Source organism: Alosa alosa, chromosome 13 (assembly GCF_017589495.1).
Source record: "Alosa alosa isolate M-15738 ecotype Scorff River chromosome 13, AALO_Geno_1.1, whole genome shotgun sequence".
Classification (NCBI taxonomy): domain Eukaryota; kingdom Metazoa; phylum Chordata; class Actinopteri; order Clupeiformes; family Clupeidae; genus Alosa; species Alosa alosa.
The window spans coordinates 29,105,352-29,131,672 of NC_063201.1; the positions used below are offsets into that span (position 1 = coordinate 29,105,352).

Below are 26,321 nucleotides of genomic sequence, written 5' to 3' on the forward strand. Positions count from 1 at the left end.
CAAAAACAAACCTGTGCTTTCTCAGGGGTGTCCAGGACACCGAGGTCCAATATGCTGTCGGCACCGTTTTCCCTGAGAGGAAAACCAAAAATACATTAATACACAAGGCACGCTTGCATAGGTTATCAATGAAAGCCACTCATGGACATTTTCATACTCTGATTTGTAGATGGGCTAAATCAGAGTGTCATTTCAGATTAAGCTTGAACAGAGAGCAGCAGCGGTGGCATTTACCTTCCATGTGCGATAAGGAGCTCCATGGCCTCCTCCACACGGGCCCTCAGGGAGTCCTCACTGGCCAGGAGCAGCAGCAGCTGAGCGGGGGACAGCTCCAGCAGCATCCCTGTGATTTTACTCGCAAACGCCTGCAACCAACACATTACATATTACATCTCCGTTACAAGACAGACAGCAGTATCTGTTGTCCAACCAATTTCCTGATTACAAAGTTATGTTGACTGTCAAAGGTTGAAGATCAATAAAGCATATATGTACATAGATGTATAATTGAAATGCTGTAAGGAGGGAGGCGTACCGGTTGCATGGCGTGTACCCGGGGGTATAGCCGTTCTCCCAGCGCCTGTCTGTGTGCCGGAAGTGGGTCCGGTTCGTCGCTGGGGTTTCCTTCAGAGGCAGGCCTGAAGGGCCGGGTGTCGATGGACAACTGCCTTCTCGAGTCCCTATTTAACACAGGGGCACAGACCATAGGAGTCAGTCTAGGAGTTAGGGGTTCATCTAGGGCAGAGGAGATGACTGCCGTGGAACCACCAACAATACCACCAGATACCCACCGGTCGCGGTCCCGCCGGGAGCCAGCTCGCAGCCCCCCGCTCCTGCGTTCCCTCTCCCGGTCCCTGTTCCTCAGTCGTTGCATGAGATCTAGACACACACACACACACACACACAATAGCGGTCAGTTAACAAAAGCGACAACTAAGAGCTAAAGGCCAAAGCTGTAAAGAGTAAACCTTTCAAATCTTGTTCTCCTATGTTCACGCCCAAGTCAGCGAATGCAGCAACTGCAGCAACAACAGCAACAACAACTGTTTTTGGACTATTTGTGTTAAAATGGACTGTTGAAACTGACAGAAAGCTGCAAGAGATGCAGCAGAGTTAGACTAAGCCATCCTCTGTGATTCTGTGTAGTGTAACGTGTGGTAAAAGCAGGGTTACGTACTGCTAGCCTGCATGCCCTTGCTGACGCTCTGCACGCAGTCCAGGTTGGGCAGCTTCTCGTTGGACAGGAAGGCCTGGGCGATGGCCGTGTAGAAGCTGCGCGCCACTCCGCTGCCCTCGCCCGGCTCGTCCTTGAAGGTGACCTTGACGCGGTGCACGGCCATGGGCGTGGTGGTGCAGCGGCGGCCGAAGTGTGTGTTGAGCTGCCGCATGGTCTGCTGGATGAGCTGGTCGCGGTCGCGGTCCACCTCCAGCGCCAGGTCCCGCGACTGCAGGTTACGCAGCTTCTCCATCTCCCGCCGGAACTTGGACTCCTTCACCTCAAAGCCACCCAGCTCTGTCAGGATCTGTCACGTTTGAAATGGAGAGACCGTCAAAATCTCCATACTATTAAACCCATTACCCAAAGGGTTTAAAATGACTCACCAAATCCCCAAAACTACTGTAATACTAATATAATACTAAGTGAATGTTCATGAATAAAAGGCATCTCTTCCTGAGCCCTGAGCTTCTCAGTAAGTGTGACCGGCAGGGACGTGTGGATGGACTCACCGATCCTGGCTCAGCGCCCACATCCTCCATGAAGACTCTTCCAAACAGCTCCAGAGAGAGCCGCCAGCGGCCCAGCAGCATGTCATGAGAGATCACCATTCCCATAAAACTACAGTGGGGTCTGACACACAAACAACACGCACACATTACTCCACACAGATCGGAGACGGACACATTACACTATTTTAATACCTAAGGGAGCTAGCAAGGAACTGGCAACTGGTGGAATAGTAGCAGTTCCCACACAATCAATAGCCATGTCAACAATGCCCTACTGTTTGGCTAGGACAGGACGTTCCTACACTTCCTGGGTAGCTGGTAGTTCTACCTGAAGGAGGGCAAGGGAGGTCCGTCACTCTCGGTCAGGCCGATCTCAGCCAGCAGGCTGCTCTTGAGCTGGGCAGCCAGGTCGGGGAGAGGGGCCGGGCTTGGAGGTGTCCATCTCCTGCTCCGCTGCGGCCTGGTCCTCGCTACCCCTGGGCCGTGACTCCATGCTCATCACGTTCTTCATGTTGGCCGAGTACGACATCTTAGTGGGTAGAATCTGTGGAGACGGGGTTCCCAAAGGTTTAGCACGGCTTGGTGACAACTTGGTATGTACTGGTACTTGACATGCCTGCAGCAACTGCCAAGTCTAAAATTGTAAATAATTTAGAAAGAAAGATGTAAATGGGCATACTCCTGTACTTACTCCTTTGCTTACCTCTAGGCAGTTCCTATCCACCGACATGTCAGCAAGACCTTTGCTGGCCATGTAAGAGGAGGAGTACAGCCCCTGGCTTGGTCGACCAAACAGGTCCTCCTTCCTCGCATTGGGCTGCAAAGAGCAGAAAAGGGGGAGACGAAGATGAGTATAAGTATAGTATAAGTATATATACTCTTTTGATCCCGTGAGGGAAATTTGGTCTCTGCATTTATCCAAATCCGTGAATTAGTGAAACCCACACAGCACACAGTGAGGTGAAGCACACACTAATCCCGGTGCAGTGAGCTGCCTGCATCAACAGCGGTGCTTGGGGAGCAATGAGGGGTTAGGTGCCTTGCTCAAGGGCACTTCAGCCGTGCCTACTGGTCGGGGTTCGAACCGGCAACCCTCCGGTTACAGGTCCGAAGTGCTAACCAGTCGGCCACGGCTGCCCCGTAGAAGACAAAAACAAGGAAAATTACAGCAGACTCTGATTAGTCAAAGACGAGAAATTGAAGAATCAAAGAAAACAAAAAAATAACTTGTTATATGGTAGAAGGAACAAGACTGGGGTTTGAGGCTCACCTGTAAGAGGTGGGGCTGATCAGCCAATGGGATGGCTTCAGCCAAGGGCACTTCAAAGGGATTGGGCGGGATGCAGCCCAGGAAGGTCATGGAGTCCGAGCGGCGGAAGAAGGGGTGGTTCTGTCCCGTCTCTGCGGGAACCGGCTCGTCATCCTTGTCTTGCAGTGTGGAACCTGAGAGAACACAACACGGAGCAGAACATGAGAACAGAACACAGCATCCCGACACAAGAAAGCTCATCCAGGGGTTCCTGCAAGAATTCTGAAAAGAAAGAATGGATCATCCAGCCATGCAAACATTCAGACACACGGGACATTAAAGATAAATGGCAGCCAAAACCAAACAGCTCAGAGACCGAGCGAGTCAACACACGTCTGTAGGAATCAAAAGGCTTGTTCCCAGACTGCCTATGCTCCACGGTACCTTTGACAGCCGCTCGCTTCTTTTTGCCTCCTTTCTGCCTAACTGCCTTCCTCTTGTGTCCCTCTTCGAATCCCAATGCAAAACCTAACAGTAGTAGTTGCGTAATAGCATGGGCTTGTTATTTTGGGGTTTTAATGGAAGATTCACACTTTCACGTCAAAAAAAGTTCACTCAGATTTGTTTTCCCAAAGAGCACCGACTCAAAAGTGAGAGCAGATGTGAATCTCTGGATGCATGTAGCATTCTCCACACACACTTACTCTGATTGGTGTCCTCATCGTTCTCGTGTTCTGAGTCCTCATTGTCCAAACCAAGCTCCAGAATTTCTCGATTCCTTCAGAATAAACAGTTTGGTGAATCTCACATGATTATAATTTTATACTCATATTTTAGTCTGACCAACATCTTAAATTGTACCATGTTAAATTTAAGTATTATATTGTTTTGTATTTGTATGTCGCTTTGGACAAAAGCGTCTGCCAAATCCCATAACGATAAGAGTCTTCACGGTCAAATGCTCCTATTAAAACACCCTATCCAAGGGACGGACTGACCTTTTGCGGTCCATCTGTGGCGTGTCCAGCGTGGTCTGCTGGTTCATGGCCTTGATCCAGTAGATGAGGGCCTGGAAGACGTAGGCCACGTGTTTGAGTGAGCACACGTCCAGCACGGGCAGCACGTCCGAGTGCTCGTCGTTGTGCGAGCGCATCAGCGACAGCGCGTAGTTCAGGAAGTCTCCGCGGGCCGACATCATCCCCTGCCGAGCGGTCAGCAGTGTGGCGGCGCGCCTAGAGCAGGACACAGAGCAGGTCAATCAGCAGAGCTCACATTCACTTACTGCATCCAGGCTCACAATTAATCTGCACGTTCACAAGTCCTGCAAGTACGACTCTAAGTGTGTTACAATGTACAGAATGTCACACCACCAAACTATTGTGGCAAAAACATTGTAACAAACACACTTCACAACTGTTGTGGACGAGGAAACGGAATTTCTGAAAATGTGGAGGTGTGTACCTGCGGCCCTCCAGCGTGCGCAGGCTGGGCTCCTCGCGGGCGGTCATGCGCTCTCGGCGGCCGGCGTGCTGAGAGGCGTGCAGCGGGTGGCTGGGGTGACCCGGGTCCCCAGCGGAGGACAGCGCTGAGCCGTAGCGCAGCTGGGCCTCCGTGGAGTCCATGATGGACACCATCCAGTTCCAGGTGGGGATCAGCTTGTCTTCCACATAGTTCTACAGACACAAATTGAGACGCAAATTACGTTACTGACTACAGACCTGGCTTGAAAATTTGTATTTTTCTTATGGGCTGTTGACTGTTAATCACAACTAACAACATGCACAGTAGTAAGAATAATAGTTTCCTGAAACCATATACAAAATAAATAAAACATTTGTTTCCTTCTTTGAATTTGATCTGAGAAAAGATTTGCAGTGTGAGACATGCTGATCCCAGACCCACCTGCAGGTTGACCGCGTCCTGGTAGGTGAGCTTGACGGCCGCAGGATACTGAGAGTAGACCAGGTGGTTGTACTTGGGGATGAGGCCCATGAGGTCGGAGATCTGGCGGATGACAATGCTGTAGGCGCGGGCCAGGCTGCTGGCGGACGTCAGGTAGCTGCTGGAGTTGCTGGCCTCCAGAGCGGCGGCGGCCACCGCAGCACTGTTGCTGATGGCACTGCTGCGACGCAGGTTGGACGGGTCAATGTAGATCAGGCCCGTGGAGCTCGCTGGGGTGGAGGGGACACAAAGTTTATCCGTGAGCATGTTCCTCAGGGTAACAGCATATTTACAGTTGCAAAATCCAAACATTTGTCTTGTGTGCTGACCACAAGTAATCAATCTTGTAGAAGGGTTTTTGCGAAAGCACTAATTGCCTTACATTTCTCATGCTTATTTGAATCATACACTAACAGGTTGTAACACGTTACCTCTGATCTTATCTGACAACTCACAAATCCAGCATAGAGATGGTGTCATTAATCAAAGTCAAGGTGAAAGGTGAACATTCAGACTATACAACAATGAGTGCTCAGCTGAACAAAACGGACCTTCACCAGGCCCAATGTACATTATTAAATGTTATAAGCAAACAGAGTTGCACGTCTAATTGAATATATAAAATTACGAAATGATGAAAAGGTGAATACGGTCGAAGAGGGAGGCGCCTGACCTGCAGGAGTGGAGGTGCTGGACGGGGCGCCCCCTGCTGCCCGCTGGCTGGGCGTGGTGCGGACGGCCCACTGCATGGAGCGTGGCGCCTGGGCGGCGCTGTTGGCGTGCGCCGTGCCCGTGGTCCTCTCCAGCGGCTCGTCCACCAGGAACGTCTCCTGGTCCACGTCGTCGCTCTGGCTGCTGCTGCTGTCCGAGTCGCTCGAGTCGTTGGACTGCGAGTCGTCCTCTGAAAAGAAGGCAGGGACACTGCTGGCACCTTGAAGGAGAAAGTGGAAGGAGGAAGATAGTTCAAAACAGAGAGGAGGGGGAGGAGGCGGGAGGAGGAGGAGGAGGAGGAGGAGGTGTCAGTGTGGCCATAACACAGCAGAATGCCCCCAACGGGAGTTGTAGGTTAGTGCTCCATGCCAAACCATTACCATCTCAAGGACACCTGCCACTAACTGTGCTATCTCTAGACACCACAAACACTACGAGGCACACAAGCACCACACAAGGCATGGACCGCTGCTGGAGTTCAGACTAAAGCAAAGTTCAAACACAATCAACACAATCAAGTGTGTGAATCAACCTGTGTGTGAGTGTGTGTGTGTGTGTGTGTCCTCTTGTTCAACCAGTGGTGTTAGTAGCAGATGCAGAAAAGCGTAAGATAAACCAGATCAACATCCTTTTTTTTTTTTGCTTAAACTAAAAAAATAAAAGCGTGATTCTATCATGTGTGCATACATCCACACAGGTTAGCAGGAACAAGAACCACTCAATCTAAGTTATTTTTTATATTAGGGGGAAAAAAGAAACAGCAACCCAGTTATTGGTTTACAAAGCACGTGATCCTGGTTGAGGTGGGGGGGTGGGGGCTGGTGATCTACACTGAGGGCACATCTCCACATTAACTCTGTGTGCAATCGCCACGATCACTCGGCTCCTGACATATATGCATTAAGACAAAGAGAGGCCCATACCAAAGATGGGAAATGCCAGGGACACCCTACTGCCTGCAAATGAAATAGAGGGCGTTGAGCTAAACACTACATCGCATTCCAGCAGAAAACAAGTGCTAGTCATGAGCTCTGAAACAGCTAGCAACCCCATCAGTGTCAGTGGCCAAGTCGCTTTTAGAATTTCATCTGTTCTCTATATGGAACTGACATATTCCCAATTCCCAATCCCCAGGGCAAACACATTAGATTCTACACAGATTTAAGTATTAATACAGACTCCTTGAGTGGTGACCATAGCAGCAGAGTAGCAAAAAGCTTGTCTTTGTAGGTCATACATGAATTACTAATTATTTCACATTCCATTCGTCATTACTGAAATTACATACCTGCTTCAGATCCGGCAGTTGCTGCCGTGACAACACTTCTCCGTCCACTAGCATTGTCCTGGTTGCTGTGGTTACTCTCGCTGTCACTCTCTGTCTCCGCGGCAGCAAGGAGATCCAACTCCATGTCACTTCCTGTAGGAGGTGCAGAAGATAAATTAACTCCATTGCCAGTGACCCTGTTAAGTTGATAACCTGGAGCGTGTGTGGAGGCGCGAGCAGCACTCTGAACGGCACTCACCGTCCTCATCGTGCTCGTCGTGCTGACCCTCAGCCTCTGCGTTCTCCTCCCCCTGCTCCTCCTGGTCATCATGGTGATCCTCCTCTCCAGCAACACCCTCCACTACCTCCACCTGACCACAGAAAATCTTTTAGCGGCATGTTCTTCAGGTTAGAGGAGGAGGAAGCGCTGATGGAAACGGTTGTCAGGGGGGGTCTGATGGGCTTTCTTACCTCCTCTACGTCAGCGGACACAATGTCGTCCTGCTCCTCGTCGCGCCCGCGGACGGGCTGGGATTGGCTGCTACGGTGGGGTTGTGGGGTCCGGATGATGTAGGACGAGGCAGCCTGACTGGAGCTGAGAAACCAAAGCACACATAACAAGGATGCATGTAAGCACAGAGGAGCACAGAGACGAGACTAAAAGCAACAACACCACCACCCAGACACAAATCTGATCGCTTTCATTCAACACTCAAGACTTAATCACAAATATGGAAGTCTTGGAACATGCCATGGGTCACAAAATGGCCGTCTTTCCTTGTTCTTTAGCATCTCCTGACAAGTGGTCAAGGAGGACGCGTGGGCGGCGTAGGACTCACTTGCTGGACTGGTCAGGGGAGGGCCTGGGCGGCAGCGGCTCCACGGAGAAGAGCTCTTCGCTGCCCTGCACGGCGTCGATGCTGGTGCTGGCCAGCGTGAAGGGGGCGGTGGGCCGGGCAATGCCCATGCGCACGGGCACGATGAGCGACTCGGCCACGTTGCACAGCTCCTCCACCGCGTACGGCAGCAGAGCCTGGAACACACGCCGGCACTTCCCTATGGGCTGCGGGATGAAGTTACTGGGGAACAGAGAGGATATACAGCTTCAGCTTCACTGGATCATTTGTCATACAAGCCATAGAAAACCTAGCTCAGAGAAATCTCATCTAAGTGACAGATCTGCAGTAAACAAAACATTGGAGCTAGGTACATGTGAATATAAAAAGGCCAGCGTTAATATTTAGGACACCACAAATATACGGAGGCCAATGCTTACTTTTTCTTCTTTGACGAGGCCATCTCCACGCTGAGGATGACAAACACACGGGCCACTGACCGCAGGAAGCGTCTGGTGACGGTCACCGCCTCCTCCCTCCTTCCAGGGGTGTACTTATTCTGCAGCTCCTTCACCAGCGTGCCCAGGAGCGTGTCGATGAACTACCACACACACACACACACACACACACATAAATATCATGCTTAGGCCACACAAACAAGTCAACTGGAAATGATGAAGCTGTTGACCCGGCGAATCCTGAGAGTGTGAGACGGCGCTTACTGTGATGTCCGGGGCACACTTGACGATGAGGCAGTGGGTGAAGCAGTCCAGCCGGATGGTGCCGCTCTGCTGGTTCAGGTACACCTGCTCCTCTGGGAGGAGGTGGGCGATCCTACTGCTCGCACTCAGCCTGACACAACACGCACACACACACACACACACACACGCTTTGTGTTTTACTTCCACCTCGGCCTCTCTTTCACATACACTTTACAAACTTAAGGAACACATCACTGCCACCTACAGTCCAAAGTTCACAATCACATCTAAGTTCTAAAACAGAAATACTCTTCACAATTAGAATGCTATATGGATACCTCTACACTGGCCATGTGGCAGCAGGTACTGATCTGTGATGAGAGAGGAGGGGGCTTACGGGTCTTTGTTCTCCTGGGAGCCAAACATGATCATGGACTTGAGGGCGTTCCAGTCCTGCAGGACGCGCTCCAGGGCCAGCTGGGCGAAGCGTGGTGGCTCCAGGTCATGGTCCGGCATGTCCGAGTCTACAACGCGGGCCGACACAAGCGCAAATAATCAGTGACTCAGGGCCTCGAGAGCCACTGCGACATGGTAACTGACACCGTGTGGGAAATAAATCCCTCCGGTCAGCTCAGAAGGTTGTGAATTGCCTATGGCACAGTGACAGCGTGTTTATTTTTGCGAGAGTAAATCATATGCCCTATAATTTTTTATGCTCGACACAAGAGCCACTGCTGTGAAAATGTCAGGGCCTGTTGAGGGACCGACTACCAGTCGCATGCAGGCAGGCATCCGCAGTCACACATACACACACACGCACGCACGCCCTTACCCTCTGCACTGGCAGCTTTGCGATTGCGGTCTTCTCGGATGCGGGGCGGCCGGTACTGGCAGTGTTCCACACTCTGCCTGGCAACTGTCTGCACCAGGAACAGCAGGATGTGCTCCCCCCTGCAGGCATCAAGACAGCAGAGAGAGAGAGAGAGAGAGAGAGAGAGAGAGAGAGAGAGAGAGAGAGAGAGAGAGAGCGACAAAGGAGGAGAAATAGAGTGTGCAGAGAAGGATGAGTAAACAGAACATTCCTACATGTGTACATACAAATGCAGTTTTACTGGAGCATGAAAACACACAGCTAATCCCTTAGCACATGCTCTACATCAGACTGATCACTTAGTAGAAAACCGCATGAGCAGAAGGCTTTACTTGGGCTATCGCTACATTATTACATTAAGCCAAAGGACAAGGTACTGTCTTAAGATGAGCTAGTCTACTGTGTGTAAGCTCAGTAAGTGTGCGAGTGTGTGCACCTGCTGTTGGGGGTAGTGACCAGGTTGGTGGTTGTGAGGAGCCTGTAGAGCAGGTCCAGACGAGCAGCCTTCTGCCCAGCTATCAGCGTCTTGCACTTGCATTTCTCCCAGCAGTCGCAGTACGCAGTGGGGGAGGTCCTCTTCAGCCTAGAAATATACACAAACAGTAGAACCTTTCAGTTGCTCATTCATTCTGTCAGTGTAGCCCTACAATATATGAAGCATCAGCTGAGAAAACTACTATTAAATGATGATCCAAAAAAAAGGACTTATTTGAAAACAACAACATGGGAGAATGATTTAGAGATTGCATGGCACAGTAGTGTACACACTTGCAGTCATGTCCCTTGTGGCAGACTCGGGCACATTCGGTGCAGCAGCACAACGATTCCAGCAGGCCGCAGGTCCGGCACTCAAAGATGTCCTTTAGAGGAGAAAAAGGCAAGTACCACAGTGAGGATCAATAGAATACAAAACAATCAATCAATCAATCAATCAATCAGTCAATCAACATCTGTCTGCATCTTTATTCTACTTAGCAACTCATTCAGTCTAATTCCAATGTAACTATCTGTGGCAAATGTACCTGTGCCAGGTGTGACTCGTTTGTGTCAGTAGTGGCGCTCACCTGATTGATGTGCTCGGCACCGGTCCAGGTGAAACTGCAGGTGTCGTTGCAGCAAAGCACGTAGAGGGGCGAGTCATCCGGGTTGGTGCCCGAGGGGCAGATCATCTCCATGAACAGTGAGTCGGCGTCCTCCTTCTCGCCACTGCCAGACTCCCCTAACACAAACAGATGGATGCCTTTTAATGAAGCGCACGCCTACTGCAGCTGGAACCCTATCAAAGGCAAACGTGACGTGTTGCCCCACATTGGCAAACAGACGGGACTGGGGGGTGTGTGTGTGTGATCCTTACCCTTAGCGATTTTCTGCGCCGCTTCCAGGACCGTGATGGCTGCTGGGTAGGCTCTCCCGCTCACTGCCAGCATGAACGGAGTCATTCCACGTGCATCCCTGCCACACACACACACACACACACCATCAATACATGCCAATCATAACTCCTCTCTCCAGAGGAGGACAGAATGTGGCACAGCGCTGCCAAGGGAGTGGGCTGGGGTGGGTGCGTATATTAAAAGCAAACAGAGGGTGCGTACTTGGCAGAGAGGAGCTGGCGCAAGTGAGGCCGCAGCACCACGCTGTCACACATGAGCTTGAGGATGAGGTGAGCGTTGGCCTTGCGGTCTTTGGACTCCACCACTGAGGGCTCAGACGACGGCCCTGCCCAGGGAGAGACACAAACACACACGACACATTAGAGCTGGAGCAGACGCCCTACACAAGAGGCCATTTAAGGCCTTTCACTGCAGCACTGTGTGAACGATGGTGCACAGCCAGACAAACAGATGTACCAAGCCAGAATGACACACTGACTTTCCCCAAAGCCATGAATGGAGATGCACTCAACAGATAGATATACTACGCTCCCGTCTGAGCCTGTCTGTAGGTTTCTGTTGTCTGTGCTACTGTGTGCAATGACGTTGACAGGGTGACCAGACTCACTCAGTGGTCAGTGGAGGTGCCGAGACCATCTGAGGTGCCAGTGCCCGTCTGTGTCTGCTTCGGTGTTGAGTGTGCGTATTTGAATGCACGTAAGCAACTGTGGGAACAGGATGGCTAAGCTCACCCATTATATTGCAAATGCTCAGAAGGTGAAGGGCCAGAGTGTCAGAAATGAGTGTGTAGGTGAGCGCATAAGTGTTTCGGTGTGTATGTGAGGTCTTGTCCGTTTGAGTGTGTGAGATGTACATCTGAGTGTGTGTGAGCGTGTGTGTGTGTGAGATTGCATCGGAGCGTGTGCAAGCGTGTGTGTGTGAGCGCGTGTGCGAGCGTGTGTGTGTGTGTGTGAGATTGCATCGGAGCGTGTGCAAGCGTGTGTGTGTGAGCGCGTGTGCGAGCGTGTGTGTGAGCGTGTGTGCGAGCGCGTGTGTGTCTGTGGGCGGGCTCACCGGGGATGGTGGAGGTGCTGGGGCCCTGGCTGGTGCCGGTGGAAGCAGTGGTGAGGGAGCCCACTGCAGGGGCCAAGATGAAATCAATGTCACCATCTAGAAGAGAGAAGCACCAGGGCGAGAGGTTAGTTAGGCTGCCGGCGTGGGAGGCATGAGGGGCGACGAGGCTGGAGAACAGGCTGCATTTATGGAAGGGCACCAGCAGCAGCCCTGGGAGCCGAGTGGATGTGGCAGTGGATGTGGGGAGCTCACCTGGATCCATGGGAGGGGGGTCCGGCACCCAGCTGGGGGGTGCGATGGGAGGGGACACGGGATCCTGGTGGTCACTGGAGGAGGGGCCAGACTCATGGCGTCCAAGGCCTGCTGCTCTGAGGGAGCGTCTCATCATCTCTCTAAGTCGCAGGCTGGAGAGTGGGGGGGGGGGGAGGACAGCCATTAACACATCTCATACACAGGAAAAAAAAAACACATTAAGATCTGGACACAGTGCTCAAAACGTCCTGTGCAGGATTTAGCTGAGCTAAAAACCGCGCGTTTGAGGGAAAGATTTTGGACACCATTTTTGCATTACGACATTGTGGACCAGCAGCGACTGGCGTCTCACCCTCTGCTGCTGGAGGAGCCGGTCCTGTTGCCCGAGCTGTTGCTGGACACCACCGAGATGGCGTTAGCAATGGCCTCCACCGCCGACAGCCGCTCCGCAAACGTGTTCCTCTCCGAGCGCTCGGCTTCTGGAAGACAGGGAGGCTTGAACAGTGAGCCGCAGTGAGACAGGCGCTAGCACACCACTAGCTTCAGAGCCCCACTACATAAAAAAAAAAAAACTGCTTCTGCTTTCGCATCTCTAGTCCAGGCCCATAAATGAGATATTTATGACTCCAAGGGAGGACAACTGAGAAGATCCTGCCACTTTTGGATAGCTGCGCATGTCATTATCTTTAAGCCTGCCAGGGTCCTTGCAGAACTCCCCCTGCGGCGTGGACAGGCAGACTTGGACAATGAGCCATAGCAGTAACAAAGCAGCCGTCCCTGAGGAGGACAGCTCTACTAAATTAAGAAGCAGGCTTCTGCATTTCTATTCCAGTTTCTAAAATGAGATATTTATGACTAAACTATGACAAGGGTGGAAAACAGTGAAGCTCGGAGCACTTTTGGATAGCTGTGTATGTGATTATGTCTGAGCCTGACCGGGTGCTTGTAGGACTGCCCAGCTGGCCTGGCCAGCCTCGGCTCTCGAAGCGGCGGCTCGGCGGGCCGTACCTTCCTCCTCCTTGGTCTCCTTGTTGCTGACGGGGAAGCAGACAGAGACGCAGGCGTGCAGCACGTTGCGGTTGCCGTCGCAGCGGTGGCCCAGCAGGGCGTCGAGCGCGTGCGGGTTCTGCTCCAGCAGCACCGCCTGCTCCAGGCCCGCCAGGTACTGACGGCACGCCTCGTAGTCGCAGCGCAGCACGTGCTGCATCAGGGTCTGCTTCTGCACACACACACACATTTTAACACAATGTCAGTTGGTTCATGATGCATTAAGTATGATTCAAGCAAGTAGCAGGATCAATGAAAAAAAAAATCTATTTTATATACATAGTCAGTGTTTCCCACAGAATTGGATTCAATTTGTGGCGGTAGCTGAGTTGGACAACGGGCGGGGGGGGGGGGATATTAAGATCGTCTTGGTAGTGTATAGGTTTGTGATTAACACAGTTAAAAGGCTGCTGATGTGTGGATGCAATTCATTTCACTTTTGAATTTTGGAAAACATTTACCATACCATTTCCATTGGTATTTTGCAAACATTCAGTGTCGGAGTCAATAAAATGAGCCCTTCAACGAAATTGACAAGCAGCTGTAAGTAGGCTAAGCATGCTAAATTCGACATCCAAACAGTATTCTGACGTTAACTTTGAGATACTGCTTGATTGCATAACTTAACTTAGTTTAGTCTCTTCAATGTAGCCTACTATGTTATGTTGCTATATTTAGCCAGACGTCTTCTATGCAATGCTTCTATGTGGCAACAGCAATCCTTCAACAATCGTGAATAGCCTACTTTGTTAAATGCACATGCAGAGGAGGGGCAGCAGGCTACGAGACAGAGCGGGGCGGAGTAAGGAAAGGCTGTGTGCTTAAAAAGCGCAGCTCAAAGGCAATGCAAGGATTTTCAAATAAATTAAATTAAGTTAAACATAGAATATTAATCTGTGGCGGCCAATTTTGATTTCATGGTGCCCCGCCACAGATTAGTCAATGTATGGGAAACACTGATAGTAATAGTAAAATGCACGCTAAAGAAGTCTTGAAAAATGGACAATCCAACAGAAGTATGAGCGTTAGAAGTATCCTAGATGAACACTCTAAGTGATCCCCCAAAACTACAGAGCAGCCTTTACCTCCACCGCCATGATTATGACAGCAGCTTTCTTTTTGATGGTCGAGTTGCTGGGGAGATTGACAAGAGAATGCACTCCCATGCCTAAGCTGGTGATGGGCGGCAGATCCAGCCAATCAGGGTCTCTTATCCCACCCATACAGTCTTTGGCCATGGGGTAAATTGTGCCATTGCCATCGCGCAGGATAATTGGAGATTCCTGAGTCCAGAACAACCATAAGATGGAAATGAATGAGCAACATGATATTTCCAGGCCTTTCCAGACCGTAAAGAATGTCATTTCAATCTATCAACATCAAGAAGAAAAAAAGCAAAGAGAGAGAGAGAGAGACACTGACCTGTCCTGCGGTGAAGATGGCCACGTTGCGTTCGCTCTGACCCAGAAAAGCCAGGTTGCTGGTAGGAAAATGATTCTCCTGCTCAGCTTTCCCACTTGCCAAGTCAAAGATACAGTACCTAACCCAACTGCCTGTTTTCAACACGGCATGGACTCCTGCAGCAGAGAGGGAGAGAGGGAACGTCAGCGCCTTCAAAGCACATCAAGAGACATACACCAGAGAATGGAAACAAACCAAGACAAATAGGATTTGCTCTTAAACAACGTGGAACTGACCTTTGGAGTCAACATTCACGGCTAGAATTTCAGCCTTTTCTGGGATACAAAGTTTTTTAGGTGTGCGCTGAAAGCAATCAGGAACTTTAGGAGTTCCCCCAGTTTTTACAACCTGCAGACGGAAAGAAAACAGCGAATTAGTGAAAGGAGACACAGTTGCAAGCAGAACCTCTTCAGCTTATTCTAAAGGGTGACTTCTCGCATTCTATTTCTGTGTTGAGCATTTATGTAGTTGATCTATTCTGGAGCCTGGGTATGCATCTGTGTGGTATGTGAATGCTATGCTACAGCGGACTCTTGAATGTGATCATAGAGAAATATAGCACTACAAGTGTGCACATACAAATCAGCACCTATAACTGATATTCAGAGGTGCCACTAGCACTGTGTGTGTGTGTGTGTGTGTGTGTGTGTGTGAGTGAGTGAAGAGAGAAGAGAGAGCGAGAGAGAGAGAAAGCATGCATGTGTGTGTACCTGTAGCTCATCTATTCTGAGGAGCCTGCAGTCTTGCAGCAGTGAGGAGGGGTCAGAGTCAGTGGGAGCTGCGCTCTGGCTGCTCACGCTGCTCGAGGTCCCTGGAAATTTCACAGCAACATACGCACCATCGACTTTTAGCACCTTGAGTTCAAAAGAGAAAACTGTTGCAAATGAGGCGTCATGACAAGGCAACACACAGGACAGACACAAAAGACAAAGAGAGACAGAGCATACAATTCCAACAGCAGCTGGACTCATTTCTTACAATTACATCTACACTAAATAAGAGGTCTATCTTTACAATCCATTTCTTTACAAAATTTGAAAATCTTAAGAGAAGTATCTCTAATATACAATGGCAGCCATTCAAAATGGCTATACATTTGTAAAAAAAAAATTAAATAAAAAAAAAAAAAAATATATATATATATATATATATATATATATAAATAATATATAGACAATATATACATTTATTTTCCAATACAAAGAAAAAAAATAGAAAAAACAAAATAATGCTATATCAAAATATCTTGTCTACAGCTTGCCATAAGCAGACAAGATTTACAACAGTAGAGAAGTAGAAAAACAAAAGCAAACAAACAGCCAGTTGTGTAAATATTACAGCTCCACCATGTCTGTACGAGTGAGAACAGAAAAGACAGCAGAGGGGACAGGCCAGGAGAGGTTCTCCTCCCCGAGCTGAGCGGGCGCTCCGCAGGCACCACCCACCTTTCCCACGGGGACGTTTTTCACGTCCTCCACAAACACGACCTCGCGCAGAGGCCACTGCTCCTCGTTCACCTTCTCCTCTTCCTTAGGGGCCGGGGTAGAGCGCCGCCGCTCTGCAGCACAGCAGGACACACGTTAGACACACACACACACACACGCACGCACGCGCACGCACGCACGGCTACACCGACCCATGCCAACGCTAAACGCACAGAACCTTTCGGAGAAGTCCGGCTACATCATCCTATCCCCATCCCCCATGAGAGCAGCAGGAATTAAAAAAAAAAAAAATAGGCCATGATAGATTTTTTTCGCTTGTGCCATTTTTGTTAGGGGATTGTCAAGAACCGACTATTGGTTTAGTGTACGAGTCTGTCTGCTATTTGGAATCTTGCTCCTCATATTACTGTGTTAAAAATATTCACCACAGGATGAATCATGTTCCATAATTCCGAGCTACTTCTGGACCCAAAACAGTTGATCTGTGCAGCATTTCTAGGCCGAAGCATTCATTATCATGTAAAATAAGCCCTGGATTGATTTGCCGCATGGTGAGCAGTATCATTTTGGAAACGGAAAGCATTTTTTAAAGGGTCTGTTTTTTCAAACAGGACCCGCGCTTGGCAACAGCAGTACATTTCTGTGCTGTCAAGACACATAGAATTCAAACTTACCTCAAGCACTAAGGACATTCTCTCAAGAGCTTCCCTTCAGTTAGGAAAAAATAATTTGTGCGACTTAATTCCATGCACTGATATTAACTGCATATTTGGAAACCAGACATCATCCCACAAACAAGTGTATAAGTTCTGGAAACCTTCTATTTCTAGAGACTTCCTCCAGATCTCTTTCTTGGCCATGCACTCTTCCTTTCCAAGTTACAAACGGTATTAGTACTATATATATATATAAATATCTGTGTGTGTGTGTGTGTGTGTGTACTTACTGTAAGGCAGGGAGGCGCTACTGGCGATGGAGGAGGCGTCGCTGCACGTGGAGGCTGGGGAGGGAGGGGGGCCCATCTCAGTCTTCACCAGCTCAGGCTTACTCTCCGCCCTGCACAACACAGAGCAGCATGCCAACAGCACACTTACTACTATTATAGCAGCACATCTAATGCGCACACACACACACGCCACCATGCACCATTTTACAACAACAGACTGCTTTAAAAAAAGACTTTAAAAGGAAAAAGAAGAGAAAGGAGAAACAGTTCAGAAGTTCTGAAGACTCATAAAGAGGAGGGGGGATTGAGTATTCAGCAGAGCGGGGGGAGCTGCTAATCTTACTTGGCCTCCTGGGTCTTAGTGCTCTTCTCCATGTTCTTGAGGCTCTCCGGCGAGCGCAGTTGGAACCTGCAGCTCTCGTTCATGTTCCACACCGACTCCAGCAGAACGCCCACCTTAGGGATGCCGGCGTTGACAGAGAAGGCCACCGCTCCAGCATGGTACAGAGGGTTATTCCTCAGACACACCTGCAAAGGTAAGAGCTATGTCTTTAGACAGATGGTCTTAGATCTTAGATGGTCTTGTATTGAAATGAAGACTGGCACGAAAAAACCCTCATTCACTTAAAAAACTTGTACAGTTTAACACCAGCAACACATAAAAATGTCCAATGATGAATATTTATAGTTTGGTGATCTAGGACCGAGCAGACTTCTGAAAAACGAGAAGTTTCTAGACCTGGGTTCCCACGGTGATGTTGGGTATGGACGAGATGCCAGCACTGGACTTTGGCTTCTTGTTCTTGGCTCGAGCCTTCTCCAGCATCTTCTTCCGCTGACTAAACGGCACCACACCCCTGGGAGGAAGACAAAATGACGACTTTAAGCAACCAGCTGCACCACCCTGAAAATGCTTCACCACAATGTAATAATAGTCAGGGGGCCAAAACTGATATTAAAACTCTGTCGGACACTTTTTGGTACAAGCATACAACCTATCCAGTATTATTATTTAACCCCTTAACATGTGTTCTAGCCAGGTTGTCAGCTTAGAAAATGTTTTTTTGTCCATTTTAACACTATATTCTTATAAGTGGTAAAAGCGGATTTTTTCCCCAAAGTGCTTTCATTTTCTTCCATGTTACCTACTGTAATTTTGGGCAAATGTGCAATATAATCCAATTTATGTGCAAGCATGATCATTAAGGTGGTTGTCAAACTGATTTTTTTTGTGTGTGTGTGTGTGTGTGTGTGTGTGTATGACTAAGCAATTTCAGGCCAATTTGTTGGTTTCCTGCTCAACATGACATACCAACACTAAATGTTGAATATCTCCACAACCACAAGGACCATATACATAGAAATGATATCAAATGAAAGCCAACACTCATGGGCTGTCTGCAGAAGTGTCAGAATGAACATGTATTGTACAGTGTAAGAGAACAGAACCAGAACATGGAAAAAAAAAAAATCTTCACCTAAAAAGAACCCATTTTCAAAGTGAATATCAGCATGGAAACATAACATAGTATCCCAAAACCTCTATCAATCAGAACAGTTAAAGCTTGTAGGGAGAGACAGTGCAATGCTGCACAAGTTGTAATTCTTTAATGTCAAGGCAGCAATGTAGAACTGTAGATGGTGGTCTATGGTGCTATTTGACTTCATTAATGTACCAGGTTGTAACACAAATTATATTTAATTGACATATCACTATAGTTATTAATTCCATCCTAACATAACTGCTCTCTCACTTCTTTAGGGTAAGGGGTTAGTAACTAGTTAGTAGTAATAACTAGTCTTGCTGATCCTAGCACTTTCCACCTGACTAGAACTGACTCTCGATTGTTGAACAGCACTCACTGATGCACTTATTGTTATTGTACTAGAGCTTTTTAAAATGGTCCTGTAAGTGTTGAGAGAATTGCTTTATAAAGCTTAAACTGTTAACCATGTTGTTAGTTGCTTTGGTTAAAAATGCGTCAGCCAAATGTAATGTAATGTAATAGCTAATAGTTGTATGGCAAAGGTATGTTTTTCCCTTTCCAAGCAGTGACACTCAGGAAGGCAGCCAACAGAAGGCACCCAGGGACCATGTCCATGTGCTCAATCTGAGTCCTGGTCAGGGACACAAAAGAAGAGTTTACCGTTTTGATAATGAATACCTTCCCGATACAAAACATGCATGCATCCAAGGGCATAATATAAATCTAATCTACAAAACAAGAAAAACAATATCATGCCAAATAATCTGAAACAATATAGTTGCTAGCCTAGAAATCTAGACGCACCAGGGCTAGTCTAGCAACTCTCCGTTGTCTTGTGAGCTGGAAAAATTAAACTTCCATCAGGCCAATCAAATTGTTAGGCGGGCTTGACATAATGATTGATGGCAGAGTTGCAGCGGTTTGGCTTGAATTCCCTGCTACTTGAAAACAAAGAAGATGGATCTTGCTGTTGGCAAACAGCTTGACGAGTTAAGCTTTTTTTTAAGTTGGCTAGCCAACTAGCTCCGCTGGTGGGAAAACGCATGGGACTCGTTCTAGCGCTGTCCTATTGCGTGCAGAGGGAATTTGAAAGACAACCGATTATCCCGCCCCTCAAACTGAGCACTGCGAACGGTGAGTGCCCAGACCCTACATTTTAATGTGGGTCTGGCTCGTCAGGCTATATAGTTGCATAATTATAATGTGGCAAAACTCAATAATAATGATGTGAGTACCTGAGTATTCTTGCACTGAGCTGCACAGGCCCATCCACATGCCCCACTACAAAATATTCCACTTTTTTGACATTGCCTGGTACTGCACTGACTTACTAACAACATTGCTGCCTTGACATTAAAGAATTACAACTTGTGCAGCATTGCACTGTCTCCCCCTACAAGCTTTAAACTTGGCTTGACTCATTCCCATAGATAGGGGTACTGATTGACAGAGGTTTGGGGATACTATGCTATGTTTCCAAGCTGATATTCACTTTGAAAACTGGTTCTCTTTAGGCGGAGATTGTTTTTTTCCATGTTCTAGTTCTGTTGTCTCTTGCACTGTACAATACATGTAAATTCTGACACTTCTGCAGACAGCCCATGAGTGTTAGCTTTCATTTGATACCTTTTTTTTATGTATATGGTCCTTGTGGTTGTGGAGATATTCAACATTTATTGCTGGCATGTCGTGTTGAGCAGGAAACCAAAAAATTGGCCTGAAAGTGCTTGTACAAGTCACACACAAAAAAAAAAAAATTCAGCTTGACAACCACCCTAATTTCTTACCTATGGGTGTCTTCTACCTAAAAAAATAGGGTGACAGCTTGTACCAAAACATGTCCGCAAAAGTCTTAACAGAAGCCCTTTTCAGAATTGGCCCCCTGACTATAAAGGACAAACCGAGAACTCTCTACCAACAGTGGACGTAGCCAGAACAAAACACAAGCAGCCAACCTAGAGCCCTGAAGAGGCCTTGCTCAAGACTTGAGCTAAGTGGATATTAAACTGGAGGGGTAACTAGTCCTGTGGGTGACTCCCCTCAGTAGAGCATGTGTGCGCTCACCACCAGTAGAGGCTGTTCTCCAGCTGGGCGCAGGTGTAGAGGGCGCAGCAGTGCAGCGAGACGATGCGCTCGCCCTGCAGCTCTGGGAAGCTCTGCGCTCCGTGCTCCAGCTTGGAGGCCACTGTGCTCAGGGAGTCATCCACCCACGTCGCCACCTGCAGGCCAAACACGCACAAACCACAGCTCAGTACAGTTCTATCATTGAAGAGCTAGTGTCGTCAAGTGCTTTACTACCTGCACTGTACCGTAGGTCTAAGTAACACACACTGATCATTTCAATGTAACAAAAATGTTGGATTACTGTCTATTGTTCTCAGTACAAATTCAGATATTCCATTTAGCATCAAATTCTTACCTTGTTGGTCTCAGTAGCTACAGTAGCTCTGATACTGGTGGCGGACAGAAGTGTGATCTTCTCGTTGGTCAAGCCCAAGGAGGACACCCGCGGGTGATGGATTGAGGGATTCTGGAGAATACAGGAGAGAAAAGATGTCACTCGGTCAAGAGTTGGCCCAAAAATGTTTTCTAAACTTAATATGCTTAGTAAGCTTTGATTGTCAACTTTGTAAAGCTAACAGCTACCATGTAATTCTAGCCAAATATAAATTTGCCCATTAATTAATTAATTAACCAGAATATCTTGTTCATAGACATTCCATGTCTTTGCCAAGGCGCGTGCTGTACTTTACCTGTGCGCTTCGGTAGGGTTCAGGGTCACTCCACTTCCACTGATAGAGCTCTCCCTTTGAGCTCACTGCTACTAGCTCAGAGTACAAGGCCGCAATGCACACAAACCTCGTGCCATCCTACGCAAGACAGAATCCAACAAAACAGCGAATGAATTTACCTACACGGCAGCGTCAGCCTGAGCCTGCACATTAGCTAAATGATCCAACTCTTTCGGCCGCCATGTTGAGCTGGGGTGTCACACTAGGAGCCCGAGCACCAAACCAGCTGGCGGCACTAATTACACCCCCCCCATCAGTCACACTAATGACATCCCCCGGCAGGCTGCAGAGAGCAGCACCACGCCACTGGCATACCGCTCAGCTGGAGCAAACACCAGCACACTCATGGCCCAGTTCATATGGGCAATCTAGTGATGATCTAAGTTGGATGCAACTGCAGCATTTGGTAGGAAGTAGAAAGGCCTCTTATGAGGACACAGAAGTAGGGATAATAAACAGAAAACGGGGTTAATACAAATACAGTGATGGCCAAAAGTATTGGCACCCATGCTAAAGTTGACTGAAAAGAGGAATATAAAATCATCTTTTGGAAATTGATCTTAATGCCTTAAGTGAAAAATGAGGAAATATCTAACCTTTAAGGACACCAATTTTCTTAGTGAATGAATAATGTATCATAAATAAATAAATGTTCTTCCTTAAAATACAGGGGTCATAAGTATTCCCACCCCTATGTTAAATTCCCATAGAGACAGGCAGATTTTTATTTTTAAAGGCCAGTTATTTCATGGATCCAGAATACTGTGCATCCTGATAAAGTTACCTTGGCCTTTGGAATTAAAATAGCCCCACATCATCACATACCCTTCACCATACCTAGAGATTGGCATGGGTGTTATTTCAGTTAGCTGGTTTGATGCTCATTGAGCTCAATGCAAATCAAACAAGCTAATAGGCTAACTGAAATAACACCCATGCCAATGATGTGGGCCTTTAAAAATAAAAATCTGCCTGTCTCTATGGGAATTTAACATAGGGGTGGGAATACTTATGACCCCTGTATTTTAAGGAAGAACATTTATTTATTTATGATACATTATTCATTCACTAAGAAAATTGGTGTCCTTAAAGGTTAGATATTTCCTCATTTGTCACTTAAGGCATTAAGATCAATTTCCAAAAGATGATTTTATATTCCTCTTTTCAGTCAACTTTAGCATGGGTGCCAGTACTTTTGGCCATCACTGTACAGTGACTATATGTGTTTCCATTTCTGCATCTACCCTCCATAAACATGTTTCAGGGCTTAGAGCACACAATTGTGTTTTTAACTTTGCACTGGCTTTAAACAAAACTGCTCAAAACCACCAGCGCTCAAGCACATCTCCTCCTCCAACCACTGAGGCGAGCTACAGGTAAGCAGTGTTCTTTGTTTTAAAGGGGGCAGGTTTTGTACTTTTTTAGGTTAAGTGTTTGCTTTCTTCGCACCTTGTCTGGCCACCACTGGAGCTCCTCGCTGAGGGAGACGGGGCTCTGCAGCGGCGCGCTCTTCTTGTCCAGGCTGGGCTCGCCCTCGCGGCTGGTGGAGCAGCTCGGCGTCGGCGGATCGCCCGTCCAGCCAGCGGGCGCCAGCGTAAGCCGAGCACCGACTTCAGCGCCCCCAACAGCTCGAGTCAGCGCTCTAAGGGGAGAAGGAGAACTGGTATGCAATCGGGTCACACCAGTGGGATAAAAGTAAGCCACTCTCTGGGAAAGACCCTCGTTCACATGATGAGAATGAAGAAAATGAACGTCAGTAGAGAGACACTGGGACACGTGTGGCACTAATGAGGGTGGAGTTAAGATGGTGGAATAAAAAAATAATAATAAAAAAATAAAACAGGACGGTGTGACAGCAATGCTCCCGTCTTCGCCCGTGTGTTAACACACAAGCTTGTCAGAGATTATGAAATGGTGAAAAAAAAAAAAAAAAATAATGTAAAATGATTGCGTTGTACTTCAGGGAGTTCCTCTTTACTCGACATCCTTAATCATTAGGCCTCCAGAGCTCCTCACGCGGCGGCCTCACGCGGCGGCCACACGCCCCATGTGCGCATCTGGTAACGCCTGTGAGGGAGTCCGGGAGGCTAAATGACAGGGGGTGTCCAGTTAAGGGCTCGTTCAATTATCTCATGTAGGCTGCAGTGGTGCGACAGGGCGTGTGCAAACACTGAACCCCTGCGCCTGGAGGCACTGCGGCCTGATGGGGCTTTCTCAGAGGGCTCACTGAAGGGGAGGGGGAGCAGGGGGAGGGGGGGCAAAGGGGGCTTCTCTGACCACAATTCAAAGCAAACAACAAACACACTTTACTAAACATACACACACATGCACAAAATGCTCAAAACATTGCAATGAAAAAAAAAAATATATATAATATATATATAATATATATATATATATATATATATATATATTATATATATATATATATATATATATGTCATTGGTTTTAAAAGTGTTTGTAGAAACTCGCATTTAGTAACTCTATCAGCCATCAGCCATAGGAAGGAAGTGCAAATGTATATCAGCATTTATTCAAACAGTTAACGTTTCAGCCAAAGCACTCCAGTGTGCACTCTGATACGAAAGTGGACTTCCCCTCTTCAAGAGGAACACAGGCAGACTCTGGCCTCCAGACGGCCTCAATGGCTACAGATGAATGCCTTCCTGACGCCGCCTGATGGGGACTGCTAGGCCTCACTGTACACCCACTGATAAAACAACACTCTGGCCTGTTGTCACCCCAGCAGAGGCCAGTGCTGTACACCAGCACTACTAATGTAGGGTTTTTTGTGACAAACAAAATGGAGGACTTCTTTTTTCTAACCAAAAAAGTAATTGTCTTGACAATATTCATTTTTAACTTCGCCATTCTATGAAGAAAGCATGAGCTAGCAGGCTATAGGAGAATAAGTATTGCTCATGGACATTGCCTGTCCACATTTCCTTGAAGACCCCATTTCTATTATGATATTAACATATCTAGCTATCTAATATGTATTGAGGGACACTGCAAATATACACAACAAAAGGTAAAACAAACAACTAAAAGAAAGGCTATATTTAATGCCTGTGACAGACTAAAGCCCATTTCCGCAAATGTAAAAATCAGCACAGCAAAAGAAATATGGTATAAGGTTTCAGTGTAGAATGTAATAAGACAGTAATAAGCTCCTAACAACTGGGTGTATTTCTACTCAGGTTACAATTCACCAAGTCTCAACTCGCTTCATAAATCGAAAGAGTATGGCACTGAATAAGAAAAGGACCACAAATAAAGGGCACAGTGACTGTGGCTTGAGACTGCTTTTATTTCCCAAAGGTATGCGCTGACTGGTGCAATGAATAGAAATAAAAACGTCTCATTTTTAACCTCCTATGTGATATTGAACAAATCTCATACATATGACTGTGCAAACAGACCAACTGTGGCTGAATGTTCTCCAAGGCATTGACTCACAACGGCTAATAAAATACGAGGCCCCTTGCATTAAAAACACCAAATATAACCCCTAATTTGTGGATGACTGTGTGAGTGTATGTGTGTGAGTGTGCATGCGTGCTGACTTACCTCGAGAGGAGCTGAGGCGTGACAGGGAGGATCGGCGGAAGGAGGGGTAGCCAAAGTAGCTGATGTCCTCAGAGAACATGGCGTCTGCGTCAATGATGACGCTGGGGTGAGCCGAGTGGATGTCCGCATCCAGCAGAGACATGAGGTCTTCTGTAGAGGCCACAAGCAAACAGGACATTTGAATATAAACAAACAAGGCTTGCTTACAGTTCAGATTTAAGCGCAAGATCAACAACAAAGATAAAACTTCACGTTTTGTTAATGTAAAACAGAACACAGAGCTATGATCCAAAGACAGCAGAGTCGAATCGGGCAACATACACACAGCATGGGCAACCCTCTGTATATCTGTTACCTCTAAGTGTGATAGCTCGTGTGTGTGTTTGTGCAAGGGAAGAGATCAGCAGCTGCGCGGCCGTACCTCCGGGCAGGTAGGACTCGCTAGCCGTGTCGTCCCCGTCGTCCCCATCCTCATCATCGCGGCTCAGCAGGTTGTTGACGGCCAGGTTCACGTCCAGGTTGGTGCGCTGCAGCTCTCGGATGATCACGCTGCGCGACTTCCCCTGCAGAACCACCTGGGCCTGTAGGGACAAGAGACGAGGGAACGCGTCACAAGCAGCAGGAACACACACCTCAATTGGCCTCCTCCTAATGAGCTATCAGAACAGAACGGCTGATGCTGTGGGTTAATGGAAGAATTTCAGCACAGAATATTTCATTATGACAATTAATAGCTTCCACAAATGGTAAACAGCAGACAGAATTTATTGTCTACCCCTTGACGCCTCTTAAATCCCTTTGACAGAAGGCATTTCAAAAACAATGTGTGCACAGAACATCAGAGAAACAACATAGACACTGATGCAACAATAAGACTCTGTGTGTGTGTGTGTTGGGTTACCTGAGAGAGATGAGCTCCTCAGGGATGACCGAGGCCGGGATGACAGGCTGGGGCTGGCTGCCCAGGAGGCCAGAGCCGCGGTCTCGGCCGGTGCGGATGACGCGCGTCTGCCGGCGCGAATCCCTCGCTGCCGTGGAGGAGCGGCCGGACGAGCCTCCTCCTCCTCCTCCTCCTCCTCCCCCACCGCCGCCTCCTCCTCCGGCGCCACTGCTTCCACCGCCCCCGCCCGCCCGCCCCCCACTGCTGCCGCCGCCCCCACTGCCGCCGCCATTCACCCCGGAGCTCCAGCGACTCCTGCCGCACACACACACACACACACACGCACACGCACACGCACACGCACACGTGGTCAGAGAAGAAAAGAAGTGCTGCAATACAACACTGCCACAGTTGACTTTTGGCATTTCTGACAGGACTCATGAAACGACAGCATCTTGGATTTTTCTTGTTTTTGTTGGGGGCTTACAATAGGATTGCTTGTTTCATGTACCACATAATTGATAACATAAATCTAATATCTAAAATATATTTTAGTTGTAAATACTGGTTCTCGCCAGTTGCTACTCAGCAAAGAGAATGATCATTATTAGACTTATATGCCCATGTGACCAGAATATGCTGACGCCCACATAACCAGAATGTGCTGATGTGTGAAAACTCAAATAAAT

General features: G+C 48.0%; 1 protein-coding gene across 1 annotated transcript in view; it reads right to left on the reverse strand.

Moving 5' to 3' along the window:
* ubr5 (ubiquitin protein ligase E3 component n-recognin 5) overlaps positions 1-26,321 on the reverse strand; it is a 39,274-nt gene that overhangs the window by 2,748 nt on the left and 10,205 nt on the right. Inside the window, 50 exon segments of the mRNA XM_048261693.1 lie at positions 12-72; positions 235-365; positions 536-680; positions 792-879; positions 969-1,019; positions 1,178-1,523; positions 1,729-1,849; positions 2,057-2,140; positions 2,142-2,272; positions 2,432-2,545; positions 2,999-3,171; positions 3,682-3,755; positions 3,976-4,209; positions 4,439-4,650; positions 4,880-5,148; positions 5,592-5,849; positions 6,918-7,049; positions 7,156-7,267; positions 7,368-7,491; positions 7,736-7,975; positions 8,173-8,333; positions 8,455-8,584; positions 8,831-8,957; positions 9,266-9,384; positions 9,741-9,887; positions 10,073-10,164; positions 10,369-10,523; positions 10,659-10,756; positions 10,900-11,023; positions 11,752-11,847; positions 12,004-12,155; positions 12,356-12,482; positions 13,012-13,222; positions 14,136-14,333; positions 14,473-14,627; positions 14,748-14,859; positions 15,222-15,365; positions 15,957-16,069; positions 16,903-17,012; positions 17,246-17,430; positions 17,642-17,759; positions 20,454-20,608; positions 20,809-20,919; positions 21,143-21,259; positions 22,631-22,730; positions 22,732-22,766; positions 22,768-22,841; positions 24,753-24,902; positions 25,174-25,336; positions 25,659-25,947. Coding sequence (XP_048117650.1) covers positions 12-72; positions 235-365; positions 536-680; positions 792-879; positions 969-1,019; positions 1,178-1,523; positions 1,729-1,849; positions 2,057-2,140; positions 2,142-2,272; positions 2,432-2,545; positions 2,999-3,171; positions 3,682-3,755; positions 3,976-4,209; positions 4,439-4,650; positions 4,880-5,148; positions 5,592-5,849; positions 6,918-7,049; positions 7,156-7,267; positions 7,368-7,491; positions 7,736-7,975; positions 8,173-8,333; positions 8,455-8,584; positions 8,831-8,957; positions 9,266-9,384; positions 9,741-9,887; positions 10,073-10,164; positions 10,369-10,523; positions 10,659-10,756; positions 10,900-11,023; positions 11,752-11,847; positions 12,004-12,155; positions 12,356-12,482; positions 13,012-13,222; positions 14,136-14,333; positions 14,473-14,627; positions 14,748-14,859; positions 15,222-15,365; positions 15,957-16,069; positions 16,903-17,012; positions 17,246-17,430; positions 17,642-17,759; positions 20,454-20,608; positions 20,809-20,919; positions 21,143-21,259; positions 22,631-22,730; positions 22,732-22,766; positions 22,768-22,841; positions 24,753-24,902; positions 25,174-25,336; positions 25,659-25,947 — 7,168 coding nt within the window.